The 17005-nt window shown below is 41.0% G+C and overlaps 1 protein-coding gene across 1 annotated transcript in view; it reads right to left on the bottom strand.

Annotated features, from left to right (window-relative positions):
- HOOK3 (hook microtubule tethering protein 3) overlaps positions 1-17005 on the bottom strand; it is a 96788-nt gene that overhangs the window by 73973 nt on the left and 5810 nt on the right. The window contains exons 3-5 of the mRNA XM_066234104.1: positions 4973-5045; positions 3338-3388; positions 562-694 (exon numbers count right to left, since the gene is read on the bottom strand). Of these exons, the coding sequence (XP_066090201.1) occupies positions 562-694; positions 3338-3388; positions 4973-5045 (257 nt within the window). The remainder of the gene's footprint in view (positions 1-561; positions 695-3337; positions 3389-4972; positions 5046-17005) is intronic.

The raw sequence follows: 17005 nt of genomic DNA, 5'->3' as shown, positions 1-17005 counted from the left end.
TGTGGGCAGGTACCATGTCTTCTTTGTTTGACACTGTGTTCCTAGCCCCAGCATAATGCATGAGTTCAGCAAATATTTTAAAGATAAATCCTTCACACTTGCAATCTAAAACACCTAACTTTAAGTTCCAAAAGCTGAACCAATCCAGTATATCATTATTTATATTTATTAACTTAGCTGGACCTTATCCAATTAAGAGTAAACTTCATCACATTTGGTGTAGTTAAAAATAATGTACTCAAAGAATTATGTAGTCTTGCAGAAAGAAAAAGAGTATCATTGCAATCAAATTTATTTTAACTTGCAAAAACTCTCTTTTAAGCTAAAAACAGCAGGGAAAACAGCATTCTTTGAGAATAGTCTTTAAAAGATGTTAGTGTTTGCACTGGTGACTTATAAATATATTAACAATATATATAACTTTAAAATACATTACTAAATATATATTATATATTTATAAATGCATACTAATATATTACATATATTTTTATACATTTTCTATATTACAATATGTATTACTTCCATTATTTTAAATGCATACACTAACTTCAAATAAATTACCTTGCTTCTGTTCACAGTTCACAGCACAGCCTAAAATGAGTTGAAGCATCCTTCCGAGCTCTGCAGCATCAGAATGCTCCCCAATAAGGTTCACATCAGGAAGGGTAAAGTCATTAATTTGCTGTCCTAAAATCTGAATGGAGATAAAAGGATTAGAATTGCATTTACATTTATACAACCAAATAAAGTAAATGACAGAGATTAGATTGTCAGCAACAGAAACTCATTATTAAGGACAGAGTCATGTCAATCTCCCATACACCTAAATTATAACTATCTTGAGTCACGGTAAGTTTGGGCCTTAATCTGGTATCCCTCCATCACCCCCAGAAAAACTAGATATGCACTTTCTGAAAAACTAGAGTCAGTGAGGTTCTGAACCAGAGGGCACCAGAAAAAGTGGATGTTAAACATAGGTTCAACCTGACCAATTGGTGACGCAGTGGATAGAGTATCGGCTTAGGACGCTGAGGATCCAGGTTTGAAACCCGGTTTTGCCAGTTTGAGTGCGGGCTCATATGACTCGAGCATGGGCTTGCCAGCTTGAGCGTGGGGTCACCAGCTTGTGCGTGGGATCATAGACATGATCCCATGGTCGCTGGCTTGAGCCCAAAAGTTGCTGGCTTAAAACTTAAGGTCACTGGCTTGAAGCCCAAGGTCACTGGCTCAAGACCAAGGTTGCTGGCTTCAGCAAGGGGTCACTGGCTCAGCTGAAACCCCAACCCTGTCAGGGCATGTATGAGAAAGCAATCAATGGACAACTAAGGTGCCACAACTATGAGTTGATGCTTCTTATCTTTCCCCCTTCCTGTCTGTCTGTCCCTGTCTCTCTCTCTCTAAATAAATAAATACATACATAAATAAATAAAGTTTCATGTTCCCAAAGGTAAGATTCCTTCTAGCCACCTTCATTCTATTTGACTCCAAAATGCTGATAGCAAGACACCTATATCAGGAAGGAGAATGGAAGATTCCTTTATGGGGAAACTGAATGGCCCCAATGAAATGACTTATATGCAGACAAACTGGTAGGTCTCTGACTGATAACCCTACAGTGAAAAAGCACAGAAGCAGGATGAATATGGCTGCAGTGTTATGGGCCAGGGAAGAGCAATGTAAGAGAAAGTCAGAGGAGTCATGCAGTACCTGGGGGCTCATGCTAAGAAGTAAGGATTTGATTCTCAATGCCATAGGAAACCCTAGAAGATTTTGAGGAGAGAGTGATATAATCAGATTTATATTTTTAAAAATCCTGGCTTTAGAGTGGACAACAGACTGTACAGAAGCAAGAGTAAAATCAATGTCACCAGTCAGACCTCTCTAGGAATCTAAGCAAGAGTAATAATAATGGCTTGGTATAGGGTAGTGGCTGCAGCGAGGGAGAAAGCTATAATTTAGAGGTTTAATAGTAAGTCTTGCTAATGACATCAAAAGAAGGAAAGGGCTATAGGATGATTTGTAGGTTTGGGCTTGAGCAGTTGGGCAGATGGTAGGGTCACATACAGAGATGATGAAAGTATATAAATATAAATGTAGGTATAAATGCAGGTAAGCTTCTGGGGGAAAAAACCAGTAAGAAAACACATAGGTTTCTAGGCTGTATTGTGTCCACTAGAATTTTAGAGTAAAACTAGTTTCACAGTCTGATTTCCCCCTCAGCAATGTCTTGACTGTTTTGATGCAGACTCAGTGGATAAACTAAGTTAATCAATGGAGGGGTGTTTATCAAGGAATAAAATGGAAGTAGGTAAGGGAGTTGATTTTAATTATACATGGACTCTAAACTATGGTCACAAGTAAGGGAAGAAAGGAGAGAGTAACAGCAGAAAGTCAAGATTAACAGAAATTAGTATTATCTACAAATTATCCATATCATAGTAAAAGCTATTTCTCTAGTAACCATATAATAGATTTTTTAATATCTTTTTAATCAAGTGAGAGGCAGTGAGGTGGAGAGACAGACTCCCGCATACACCCTGACCAGGATCTTCCCAGCAATCCTCGTCTGGGGATGATGTTCTGCCCATCTGGGGTCACTGCTCCGTTGCTCAGCAACCGAGCTATTTTAGTGCCTGAGGTGAAGCCTCGAAGGCAGACTCAGGTCCCTGGGCCAACTTTCTCATTCTAGCCATGGCTATAGGAGGTTGGGAAAAAGCGGGGGGAGGAGTCGAGAAGCATATGCTTGCTTCTCCTGTGTGCTTCGACTGGAAATCGAACCCGGAACTTCCACATGTTGGTTCTACCACTGAGCCAGCTGGCCAGGGCCAATAGATGGTTATTTGAACCAACATCCTATAAACTAGACAATAATAAGATAACTGTTAACTTTGAGGTAATTTTTCCTTTACTTGAAACTAAATTAAACTTTTTTTTTTTTTGTATTTTTCCAAAGTGAGAAGCAGGGGGGAGGCAGACAGATAGACTCCTGAATGCATCCGACTGGGACCCACCTGGTGTGCCCACTAGGAGGTGATGCTCGGCCCCTCTGAGGCATTGCTGTTTTAACCAGAACCATTCTAGAGCCTGAGGCGGAGGCCATGGAGCCATCCTCAGCGCCTGGGCCAACTTTGCTCCAACGGAGCCTTGTGTGTGGGAGGGGAAGAGAGGGGGAAGGGTAGAGAAGCAGATGGCACTTCTCCTGTGTGTCCTGGCTGGAATCGAGCCCGGGACTTCCACATGCCAGGCCAATGCTCTACTGCTGAGCCAACCGGCCAGGGCCTAAAATTGAACTACCTTATAGCAATATTTCTAAGCAGAATGAGGAAAAAGTCCTTACCTCATGATTATAATCCAGAATTCCTTTTAAAATTTTCTTTAGATTGCTTATCTGTTTAAAGAGAGAGAAAACAACTGGGTAAAAGGCAAACACTGATTGAAATACAGGTTAAAAAGTTCTAAATCAACTAATTAATCCAGTTAATTACAAAGTAAATATAAAGAATAAAATTTAACAGCACATTTGAATCACCATCTCCATCAAAAAAGGACTTTCCATGACCTAATTTATTTAATCTAAGATATTTATGTAAGGAATTAAGCTTCCAGTAATGTAAAATTTTCAATGTTATGGCCACTGACAGAAATTGCAGGTAACTTAAGACTGAAGAGTAAGGTTACATTATTCAGACTTTCTGCAGCTGAAGAAAAGATGTACCACCCTTAATGAAGACTTGCGTTCAGTGCCCCCCGAAACGGAGTTTCATCTTATATAGGGGTTAGGGTCTGAGGTTAAAGGCAGTAAGCAGAAATTACAGTCAGAATTACCCTTGGAAATCTCTTAAAGTAACTGCTAACGGTTTTCAACCTTTTTATACTGAGGACCGGTTAAAATAAGAGAAGTATGTCAAGGACTGCTAAGGCAGAAATCACCCTGAGCAGTAAGAAAATTCAACTAAGATCACTGCGTCTGCAATCTTCATACAACATCAGGGTGGTTAACTCTTTCATGAACAGGCATGAGTTCCTGGTGGACCAGTCTGCAGCTCACTCCAGAGAGCAGGTTCTCTGGTCAAACGTTATCTGGGTGAAATGACAGGCAGAATCACCTGCACTATTTATTGTAAGCCATTATTTTTTTCATCTGTTTTTTTTCTTTTACTCAATTCATATGCTTGCAGCATTTGTGTTAAGTTAAATGTGCCCAGAATTTGATTTTGTTGATCATCTACCCAGCTGTTCTAAGCCAATGTCAGTAATTGAAGATGCCCTATGGCAGAAGACAGCAGAACCTGTGGCCATCAAATAAAAGAGGCTGAATCACAGTGGTGTGTCCAATGGCAATCAAAGACATTTATTAAAACAAAAAATGAAAACTGTATTTTAACATATTTCATAAATAATGTTTATAATTTCAGAAAAATTTGGAGACATGGAAAATATATATTTTATTTCCTTTATTCTAGTATATTCATTTTTCCATATTTTAACCTTCTAAATCAAATGTCTTAAAAATCAATGTGTTCATTTAAAATGGTCACTTATTTACCAATATTTTCTCATTATTAATAACATTAGCAACTAACACTACATGTGCTAGGCACTATCCTAAGTACATTACATATATTAACTCACTTATTTCTATGAGGTGGATCTTATCAAAATTTTTGTTTCACAAATGGGGAAACTGAGGCACAGAAAGGTTAGAAGACCTCCCCACAGACAGTAAATGGCAGAGTGTGATATGGACACAGGCACTCTGGCTCTAGAGTTCATGCCTCAGTCACTATGTTTTACTAACTTGCACTGTATCTTGGTGAGCAATTTCCAGTTACCTCCAATCTTCAATTCTAGATTATTTCACTAAAGACTGCCCAAATTTCTAAAGATCACTGGACACATCTAATCCAAAAGCAACAAATTCTATATACACACAAGTAAAAGATTTATAGATAGAAAAATAAAAAGAAAATACCTTTAGCCTCCAATTATCTCCCACTTCAGTTTTGATTCTGTTTAGCCAGTTTTCATCAAAATATGCAGGATCTCTACAAATAAGAAAAAGCTAGTATATTAAGATCATGTAGCTATAAGCTAAAAAACAAAAACAAAGAAAACTGAAGCCCACCCAATATCATCACTAACTGCAACATAAAAATGTATTTGCCACACATCAGCCACTGAATAACTCAGTACATGAGATGGATGTAATTATAGTTTTCTAAAATCAATTGGATTGCTATCAGCTCATTAAAAAACATACATATTTTATCAGGAAACTAAAAGATGAACAATAATAATAATTAATATATTTAAAAAATAAATTATAGATAAGCTAGCAGAATTATCATAACTTGTAGACACCAAATTAATATCTAAAAACTTTAAATGGACAAAAGAAATATATTATAAAGGTTCAAGTTTTCAGTTAATGTAAATTATTCAATTAATATTTCAATTGGTGAAATACTTCGAATGTCACCAATAGTTTCTAAACTATCATTTACTTATTTAATTCAGTGAGAGGAGGGAGGCAGAGACAGACTCCCATATGCAGCCCAATCAGGATCTACCCAGCAAACCCACTAGGGGCTTGCTCAACAATGGAGCTCTTCTTAGCACCTGAGGCAGAGGCCATGGAGCCATCCTCAGTGCCCAGGGCCCACTTGCTCCAATCAAGCCATGACTGCAGGAGGGGAAGAGAGAGAGAGAGAGAGAGAGAGAGAGAGAGACAAGGAGGGGAGGGGTGGAGAAGCAGATGGTCGCTTCTCCTACGTGCCCTGACCAGGAATCAAACCCAAACACTTGACCACTGAACCAACTGGCCAGGGCCAATTTTTAAAAAATAATATAAACTGAGACCCTATTTTCTATTTCTAATACTTAGTATATAAATAATACTAGGCACTGGACAAAGTTGGACACCATTTGTTTGCAAAACGCTTAAAATTGAAGATAACATTGGTGTGGACAAACTGAAACAGGATAAAACCTGAATATAGTTATGGTTATTTTTCTTAGGAAAACCTCCCAAACTTCTATAAACACTACGAAGGGGGGGGGGGGACTTTTCAGTCCAGCATGATCCTCACTTGAAAGGTTTTTAAACCGATGCTCTAAGAAACGATTTGTTTGCCTGACCAGGAGGTGGCACAGTGGATGGAGTGTCGGACTGGGATGCGGAGGACCCAGGATCGAAACCCCGAGGTCGCCAGCTTGAGCACGGGCTCAACTGGTTTGAGCAAAGCTCACCAGCTTGGACCCAAGGTCGCTGACTTAAGCAAGGGGTTAACCAGTGCTAGTCAACCTGGTCCCTACCGCCCACTAGTGGGCATTCCAGCTTTCATGGTGGACAATAGCGGAGCAACCAAAGTATAAATAAAAAGATAGATTTAACTATAGTAAGTTATTTTATAAAGATTTATTCTGCCAAACAGTGAAAATCCGACATAAAGTACTTGGTAAGTAATTATTATTATATGCTTTAACTTGCTGTAACTCTGCTTTATAAATTTTATAAAGTAAAGTTACTTCCCTACTCTATAAATCACCATTACTGTGGAACCGGGGGCGGTTAGAGAATTTTACTACTAACAGAGATACAAAAGTGGGCGGTAGGTATAAAAAGGTTGACTACACCTGGGTTACTTGGACTGCTGAAGGCCCGCAGTCAAGGCACATATGAGAAAGCAATCAATGAACAACTAAGGTGTTGCAACAAAAAATTGATGATTGATGCTTCTCATCTCTCTCTGTTCCTGTCTGTCTGTCCCTATCTATCCCTCTCTCTGACTCTCTCTCTCTGTGACTCTCTCTGACTCTCTCACTCTGTCAAAAAAAAAAAAACCAAAACGATTTGTTCAAGACCAAGAATGTTTGTCTATGTTCTCATCCACTACTGGTACTGCTCAATACCTCATGTCCGACACATAACAAGTTCTCTATAAATATTTGTAGACTGAAATGTATTTGGAAAGTGATAGCACATTCACTTAACAAGTTTCAATCTACACTATGTGGGTAGAATATATCAAGAGTAGTAGGCTAGCCCCTTCTTATATTCAGTGTGACTATTCCTAGTAATAAACTTTGACTCATTATGAAGGCAGCTAGCCATAACTGTTTTGATAAGTATTTACAATTTCAGCAATGTTTTCTAAGTAGCCCTTAACTGATGCTCTCAAGCTAGGATAAAACAATATAAAAGTAATTTTCCCCAAAATCTCAACAGATTGCAGTTCTGCAGAGATATGGAAAGAACAGATAATCTTACTGGGAGTATAGAGACTAAAGATACTTTACTGTGTGTCCTGAGTCCTGCTATTAAAAAAAGAAATAAAAATGAAATGTACAAAACCATTTCCTTAGATTTTTCCAGTAACATCATATTTGGCTGTAACTTATATAACAATCATATATTAAGCTAAAGGATAGACTCTTTCATTTTAATCTTTAATATAATTTCAGAAATATATTGTCTGCCTTTAGTCATCTGCCTTCACAGAAAAAAAAAAAAAGAACACAATATTTTATTTCTACTGCTAAAATTATTTAAGCACTGTAAAGCTTGACCTGTGGTGGCGCAGTGGATAAAAGCATTGACCTGGAAATGCTGAGGTCACCGGTTCGAAACCCTGGGCTTGCCTGGTCAAGGCACATATGGGAGTTGATGCTTCCAGCTCCTGCCCCCCTTCTCTCTCTCTCTGTCTCTCCCTCTCCTCTCTAAAAAAAAATGAATAAATAAATAAGCACTGTAAAGTTCTTACTAAACTCCCGCAGATTAAGATGGAGTCCAAAACAAACAATGTATTTTTTTTTTTTTCTTTTCATTTTTCTGAAGCTGGAAATAGGGAGAGACAGTCAGACAGACTCCCGCACGCGACCGACCGGGATCCACCCGGCACGCCCACCAGGGGCGAAGCTCTGCCCACCAGGGGGCGATGCTCTGCCCATCCTGGGCGTTGCCATGTTGCGACCAGAGCCACTTTAGCGCCTGGGGCAGAGGCCACAGAGCCATCCCCAGCGCCCGGGCCATCTTTGCTCCTATGGAGCCTTGGCTGCGGGAGGGGACGAGAGAGACAGAGAGGAAAGCGCGGCGGAGGGGTGGAGAAGCAAATGGGCGCTTCTCCTGTGTGCCCTGGCCGGGAATCGAACCCGGGTCCTCCGCACGCTAGGCCGACGCTCTACCGCTGAGCCAACCGGCCAGGGCCACAAACAATGTATTTTGATTCCATTTCTTTCTAGGGCATTTTTATTAGTAAACCTTAATATTTTTTAGATATTTTGTTTCTTAGGTCTATTTTCTAATAATCTTTTAATTGCATAAAAAAATATTTTGGTTCCCTGCCATTAAATGTGTATTCAAGATTTAGCTATACCCAAGGTAAAAAGAAACATATGTCTACACAATGTTTTTGGGGGTTTATTTGTATTTTTCTGAAGTGAGAAGCGGAGAGGCAGAGAGACAGACTCCCACATGCAGCTGGCCAGGATCCACCCAGCAGGCCCACTAGGGGGCAATGCTCTGCCCATATCGGCCGTTGCTCAGTTGCAACTGGAGCCATTCTAGCACCTGAGGCAGAGGCCATAGAGCCATCCTCAGCGCCCAGGTCAACTTTGTTCCAACGGAGCCTTGGCTGTGGGAGGGGAAAAGAGAGAGACAGAGAGGAAGGAGAGGGAGAAGGGTAGAGAAGCAGATGGGCACTTTTCCTGTGTGCCCTGGCCGGGAATTGAACCCAGGACTTCCACATGCTGGGCCAATGCTCTACCACTGAGAAAATTGGCCAGGGCTTACACAAAGATTTGTATACTGATGTTCCTAGCAGCTTTATTTGTAATAGGCCAAAACTAAAATAAACCAGATCTTCATCAGAAGAATAAATAGGTTATGCAATAACCATACAATGAAATATGGACAAATTATAAATACAGGCAAACACATGAACATATCCTAAAATATACTGCTTACAAAAAATAAGGGATATTTCAAAATGAATATGAAGCAATTAAAGCATTTGACTTTTTTTTTTTATTAAACAAGAACATCAGAAAGCAAATGACAAGTCAAAGAAAGTTGTTTGATTATGCAAAATCAACTTTTATTTCATTGGTGAAAATGCTTATACAAAAGGCTGAAAGTGGCCCTGGCCGGCTGGCTCAGTGGTAGAGCGACGGCCTGGCGTGCAGAGGTCCCGGGTTTGATTCCCGGCCAGGGCACACAGGAGAAGCGCCCATTTGCTTCTCCACCCCTCCCCCTCTCCTTCCTCTCTGTCTCTCTCTTCTCCTCCCGCAACCGAGGCTCCATTGGAGCAAAGATGGCCCGGGTGCTGGGTATGGCTCCTTGGCCTCTGCCCCAAGTGCTAGAGTGGCTCTGGTCTCAACAGAGTGACGCCCCGGAGGGGCAGAGCATCGCCCCCTAGTGGGCAGAGCTTCGCCCCTGGTGGGCAGAGCTTCGCCCCCTGGTAGGCATGCCGGGTGGATCCCGGTTGGGCGCATGTGGGAGTCTGTCTGACTGTCTCTCCCCACTTCCAGCTTCAGAAAAATACCAAAAAAAAAAAAAAAAAAAGGCTGAAAGTACTGGACGTTCCCTGATCCCCTAGTTTTTGTGAGCAGTTGTAATTGTGCTGCATGAAAGAAGCCGTAGCCTTTCCCTCAAAAAAGAAAATACACTGTCCTTTGATATAAATTTCTAGAAAATGCAAATGACTCTACAGTAATACAAAGCAAATCAGTGGTTGCCTGGAGATGGGAAAGGGGGGCAGGAAGGAGGGGTTGAGGAGACTTTCTGAAGTCATTTATATGCTCATTATCTTGAACGTGGTGATAAGTCCCATGGGCATCTACACAGGTAAAAATTTATTAAATTCTATACTTTAAATATATGCGGCCTGACCAGTGGTGATGCAGTGGATAGAGCATCAACCTGGGACACTGATGTCCCAGGTTCAAAACCCGAGGGCTACCAGGTTGAACACAGGCTCACCAGCTTGAACACAGGTCACTGGCTTGAACATGGGATCGATATGATCCCATGGTCGCTGGCTTAGAGCCCAAGGTCACTGGCTTGGAACCCCAGGTCACTAGCTTGAGCCCAAGGTCGCTGGCGTAAAGCCCAAGGTCTGCTGGCTTGAAGCCCAAGGTCTGCTGGCTTGGCTGGAACTCTGCATCAAAGCATGTATGAGACGTAATCAATGAACAACTAAAGTGCTGCAACTACCAGTTGATGATTCTCTTCTCTCTCCCTTCCTGTCTATCTCTCTCACTAAAAAATAAAATTAATAAAATATGAAATTTATTGTATGTCAATTTCATATCGCTAAAGCTGTGAAAAAGAGGAGGATGGGAAGCGCTCAAAAAGCCACAAAAACACATGGAAAACCTTAAATGCAATATTGCCAAGTAAAAAAGAAGGTGACCAAATTCTGAGAGGTCCTAAATTAAATTACAGGTGAAGGAAAAGACAAAAGGGGTTAATCAGTTAAGAACTGCAGTGCAATTAAGAAAAGACCGCTCACATTCCATAGTGTATATTAGAATTATTAAATTAACTTTCAGGTGGCTATTTCTAAAAAGGGAGAATAGCCAGGCACTGTCAAACCCAGGAGACTGCACTTCTTGTTTGCACATGAGCTTTATGGACTCTGCTGAACTAGCCCTGCTTCAACTACTCCCATCCCCTCTGTCTACAGTGAGAGTCAATTCTTTCCCAACAGCGTCTATCTGCCCCCCCAAACACACACACACCATGTTGTGTAAGAATGCTTGCTCAACTCCAGTCAGGGATATATTGTCTTTTCTCCTAGCCATGCTGCTCACGGTTTAGACTCCATGCCCCAAGACTGGCCTCCCTTTTTGCTAGCAATGGCCTAATAAACCCTTTATTTTAGAAAAAAAACTTTGAGCCACTGAAGTTAAAACCTTTAACAAAGGCAACCTGAAAAACACTATATAAACTATGACTCCAACTACTTAACATTCTGGAAAAGACAAAACTATGGGTAAGTAAAAGGATCAGTGATTGGCAAGGGGTGGAGGAGGAGAGGGATGATTAGGAGGAGCAAAGGGGATTTCTGTGGTAGTCAACTATTCTGTGTCATACTATAATGGTAGATACACACCATTACATATTTGTCAAAACCCACAAAATGTACAACACAGAACGAACTAGAAATTAGGAACACTGAGTGATAACAACTTGTCTATGTACGTTCATCAATTTTTACAAACATATCACTCCCGTGGGGATGTTGCTAGTAGGGGGTACTCCTTGTGTGGTGGGGCAGGGAATATGTAGGAACTTGTCATACTTTTTACTCAATTTTATTTAGTGTGTGTGAGAAGGGGGGGAAAAGAAGGGACAGACAGGGACAGAGAGACAGGAAGGGAGACAAGAAGCATCAACTCATAGTTGCACCACTTCTTCATTGATTGCTTTCTCATACATGCTTTGAAGGGGGGGGGGGTTCCAGCAGAGCCAGTGACCCCTTGCTCAAGCCAGTGACCTTGGGCTTCAAGCCAGCGACCATGGGGTCATGTCTATGATTCCATGCTCATAAACCTGTGCTCAAGCCAGATGAGCCTGTGCTCAAGCAGGCAACCTAGGGGTTTCAAACTTGGGACGTCAGCATCCCAGGTTGACACTCTATCCACTGAGCCACCACCTGATTAGGCTTTGCTCAATTTTTAAAAATGTTCTCATTGTAGTAAAATATAAATAACAAAATTTATCATTTAAACCACTTTTAAGTTCAGTGGCATTAAGTACATTCACATTTTAAGCAAACATCACACTATCTACCTCCAGAACTTTTTCAACATTTCACACTAAAATTCTTTTCCACTCAATTTTGCTGTGAAGCTGAAACTGCTCTAAAAAACTAAGTCTATTAATTTTAAAAGAAAAAGTAGGGGGACATGAACCTACATGAACAAAAAGAAAGAGAAGACAACACCACCATTTGGGAAGCTGAAAAGCAGATGAACAGAAAATGACTTAAAACCTGAGAAAAAAATAAGTTATACTAACAATAAGCCATTCTTATTTGATAAAGTTTCTACTAAAACTACAAAAATATATAGTTTTTCACTTCTCGAGTCGGTCAAAATGAAAAGATTTGCTATTTGCAATGCAGCTCTCTTCTTGGCACACATACTCTACTGGCTTTCCTCGTACCTCTCCGGTCCTGTGAGTTCATGTTTTTACCAACAATTAAATGTCAAAGTTCATCAAGGCTCAGGCTACACATTTCTTCTTCTCACCCTATATTCTTCCTTGAGTGATTTGATCCACACTCACAGCTTCAATGAAAAAAATACCCAAACTGATTATCTCTAGTTCTGGACTCCTCTTCTGAACTCGAGACCTCTATGGTCAACTGCTAACTTGACATTTTCTCTTAATGTCTCAACACCACTCAAATCCATGTCCCCAAACTAACTCATGATACATGCTGCACTTCTCCATAGCAGGCCTCCTTTAGTGTCCCCACACCAGTGGTTTGCACCCTCTTCTGCGTATCTGCTTAAGTTGGTATCAATTTTGATACCAACCTTTTACAAATTACCCCATATCAATCATTAAAATTTGATTTTTTAAAAGGTTTTATTTATTCATTTTAGAAAGAGGAGACAGAGAGAGAGAGACAGACAGAGAGAGAAGGGAGGGAGGAGCAGAAAGCATCAACTCCCATATGTGCATTGACCAGGGAAGCCCAGGGTTTCGAACCAGCAACCTCAGTGTTCCAGGTCGACACTTTTACCCACTGTGCCACCGCAGGTCAGGCAAAATTTGATTTTATATACCATTTGAGTTCATCTACTTAACCCCACCCTCTTCACCACCTCCTACTCCAAAGTACCATCATTTCCCTTGAGTTATTAGAAATTTTTTTCCAATTGATCGATTCTCATCATTATGGTCTTTTCCAATTCATTTTATTTCTGCAGCCAGAATATTTTTTTAGAGAGAGACAGAAAGACAGGCACATAAAGGATGTGTCCTGACTGGGATCGAACCAGCAACCTCTGTGCTTTGGGATGACGTTCCAACCAACAGAGCTATCCGGCCAGGGATTAATATTTTATTAATTCTTTTTCTTTTTCTTTTTGAGGAACAGAGAGAGGAAGGAAAAGGGAGGGGAGGAAAAAGAGAAGCATTCATTTGTTGTTCCACTCAGTTGTGCATTCATTGGTTGCTTCCCATGTATGCCCTGTCCTGAGATCGAACCCACAACGTTGTCATTTGGGAAAGACACTCTAACCAACTGAGCTTAAAGAGCCGAGGCCCAGAATATTTCCAAAATGTAAATCTGACCATATTAAAACCTGACCCTCCCACCAAAACAAACCAACCCTTCAATTGCTTCTCATAGCCCCCTTGAAATAAAGACACAAAGTCCTACATGATCTAGCTCTATCTACCTCTGGATCCTCATTTTGTACCATGCTCCCCCTCTCTGCTTTTGCCACTCAAACCTTCTTTCTTTCTATGGTAGTGTTCACCATATCCCATTAGCCTCTAAGGCTTCTGCATATGCTCTTCCCTCTGCTAAGAAATCTGTTACCAGGCATCTCCCAGGTTTATCTTTATTTACTCAGGTAAAATGTTCAGGACTTCCTTGACTAAGTTAAATATGCCTCTTACAAAAAAGTTTCATAACACTATATACTTCTGCTCTGCGGAACTTGTTTTTTTTTTTTTTTTTTTTTTTTTTTTTTTTTTTTTTTTTTTTTTTTTTTCTTTTTTCATTTTTCTGAAGCTGGAAACAGGGAGAGACAGTCAGACAGACTCCCGCATGCGCCCGACCGGGATCCACCCGGCACGCCCACCAGGGGCGACGCTCTGCCCACCAGGGGGCGATGCTCTGCCCATCCTGGGCGTCGCCATGTTGCGACCAGAGCCACTGTAGCGCCTGGGGCAGAGGCCACAGAGCCATCCCCAGCGCCCGGGCCATCTTTGCTCCAATGGAGCCTTGGCTGCGGGAGGGGAAGAGAGAGACAGAGAGGAAAGCGCGGCGGAGGGGTGGAGAAGCAAATGGGCGCTTCTCCTGTGTGCCCTGGCCGGGAATCGAACCCGGGTCCTCCGCACGCTAGGCCGACGCTCTACCGCTGAGCCAACCCGGCCAGGGCCGGAACTTGTTTTAGTAGCAATTTTGTTTTCATGGTTATTTAAAATCTGTTTTTCCCCAGGTTATAAGCCCTTTGAAGGCAATTAATTCAGTGGGTCTAGGTCATGGCTTATCTTTTTTTTGTTGTTTTGTTTTTTGTTGGGTTTTTTTTTGTATTTTTCTGAAGCTTGAAACAGGGAGGCAGTCAGACAGACTCCCGCATGCGCACGACCGGGATCCACCCGGAACGCCCACCAGGGGGTGATGCTCTGCCCATCTGGGGTGTCGCTCTGTCGCCACCAGAGCCACTCTAGCGCCTGGGGCAGAGGCCAAGGAGCCATCCCCAGCGCCCAGGCCATCTTTTGCTCCAATGGAGCCTCGGCTACGGGAGGGGAAGAGAGAAACAGAGAGGAAGAAGAGGGGGAGGGGTGGAGAAGCAGATGGGTGCTTCTCCGGTGTGCCCTGGCCGGGAATCGAACCCGGGACTTCCGCATGCCAGGCCGACGCTCTACCACTGAGTCAACCGGCCAGGGCCGGCTTATCTTTTTATCACTGTGTTTGACACAAAGTAGCCATTTAATAAATATCAAACTGGCAAAAGAGGAACTGAACTTCTGGTGAAGTTGAATATATTATATAATTATTTAAAATAGAAGATATGCACAAATATGAATGAATCTAGACATTATATTGAGTAAAAGAAGTCAGACACAAAAAAGTATATGCTGTTTGATTCAAATTACAGTATAAGATAGTCAAGAACAAGAAAAACTAATGTAGAAGTCAGAATCATCTTTGGGGCCAGGGGTATAGATTAGGGAGGGATATGAAGTGAATCTTGGGGCTCAAAATGTTATATATTTCAATCTGAATGGTGATAATATGGATGCATACATACAACACACACATATATACACAAATACAAATTAATCACTTTTTAAGTATGATGTTGTATCTCAACAAAAGGGAAAAGAGAAGGCACTTAGAAAAAAGTTGAAAATATAAGTATTGATGAGAAATACGCCCACAAGACTTTGGTAAATTAAAATAAGCATTTTGTAGAACATAATGGTTTCTTATGACCTAATTTGGTAGATCAATACAGTTTTTCTTCTGGTTTCTGCAAGTGAGAGAAATCTTAGCCCCAAATTGGCATTTCCTACCAAAGCAAAAAGTTCACTTATTGACATATACCTAGAAAGCTCACTTAGTTCTGTTCACATGCGACAAATAATTTTTATTAAGAACTTTAGTAAAACTCTAGACCAGTGGTTTCCAACCATTTTACACTTGGGGATCAGTGAAAACAGGAGAATTATTTTGGGGACTGCTAAGGCAGAACTCGCCCTGAGCATAAGCAAATTTGACTAACATCACTGGGTCTATAATCTTCACACAACATCCAGGTAGTTAATTCTTTTGTGGACTGGCCCAAAATTTCTCATGAACCAGTCCATGAACTGGCGGTTGAAAACACTGCTATGGACCACTCAAAGGCTAAAGTTACTAGGCACCAGTCAGAGGTGACCATGAAAATCACAAGATCACTCTGGTCAGGTTTCAAATGAGCCTTCTTGAGCTCCATCAAAAAGTCTCTGAGCCTGTGTGCCTGGGAAGAAGTGCCATGTAAGTTCCAGAAGAAAGCAATGGCAAGCTCGAGTTCTCAAGCATGAGTCCCCAGGGCTAAAGGCACACAGAGGCTCTAAAATGCAGGTATTTGAGCTGCTTTCTGGAGGGACAACTGTTTACAGCGCACTGTAAGGTGAGCAACAGCATACATTCATTTAATAATGAAACTATTCTCAAAGAACTGCAAGAAATCCTAGCTAGTCATATGCAAATCTCTTAATATCAAGCTGACAAGCACTCAGGACTTCAGAAGACAAAAGTATCCCCCAGTTGCATCAAACCTAATGAATTCTTCAATTCACAGGCGATCCTTTAGTTGAAAAATTCCCAGGTCAAAAGTTGAGAGCCATGTAACTATTACATTTTCAAAGTACTTAGAAGGAAAGAATCGGGTATGTCTTAAATATCCCAAACAAATATTTAATTTCCACAGTCACTCAGTAAAAATGAGCACCTCTGATGCAGACTGACCATAAGAAATTGCTGATATTTGACCATTTTTGATTTACAAAAACGGTCATTTTCATATGGTTCAACAAACACTAGGCATTGCCTTAGATGCTAGGACACAACACTAGGCAAAATAAACAACACCCTGACTCTCAGGGGAGCTTATGTGTGTGTGTGTGTGTCGGGGGGGAGGCAGCAAATAAATAAACAAGCAAATATATAGTTTATCAGATGGTGTTAACAAACTGCAAAGAGTACAAACAGTTAAAAGGGATACAGCGCATAGGGGGGTGGTTGTTGCTTATTTCACATGGGTGGTCAAGAAGACCTCACTGTATTATTACTAGGAGTAAGCCTCCTAGATTTTTCTACAACGGCAAAATCTGGTTACTGACGTGAAACTTCTGCCCTGGCCAGGTAGCTCAGTTGGTTAGCACTGTCCCAATATGTTAAGGTTGCGGGTTTGATCTGCAGTCAGGGCACACACAAGAATCAACCAAGGCATGCATAAGGAAATGGAACAACAAATCAATGTCTCTCTCTCTCTCTCTTCCCCCTCCTCTCACTCTAAATTCAATCATTAAAAAAACTTTTTTTAAAGAAAACTTCTACCAAGCTTATACTGAAAAACACAAGAACAAATAATTCTGCTAAAACTGTTGGAGTATTATAATTTTTAGAGCCCTAATTAAACTTGCAGCCAATTAATCTGTACCTAAATAAGTACATGCCATCAAAATTATCACTACTGCTTACAGTTCTTATTTTATGTGCAACACACGTCCCATGTAAGCACTTTATTTTTGTCCATCTTCTTTAATTGA

Source organism: Saccopteryx bilineata, chromosome 6, assembly GCF_036850765.1.
Source record: "Saccopteryx bilineata isolate mSacBil1 chromosome 6, mSacBil1_pri_phased_curated, whole genome shotgun sequence".
Lineage (NCBI taxonomy): Eukaryota > Metazoa > Chordata > Mammalia > Chiroptera > Emballonuridae > Saccopteryx > Saccopteryx bilineata.
This window is presented reverse-complemented; position numbering and strand designations above follow the sequence as displayed.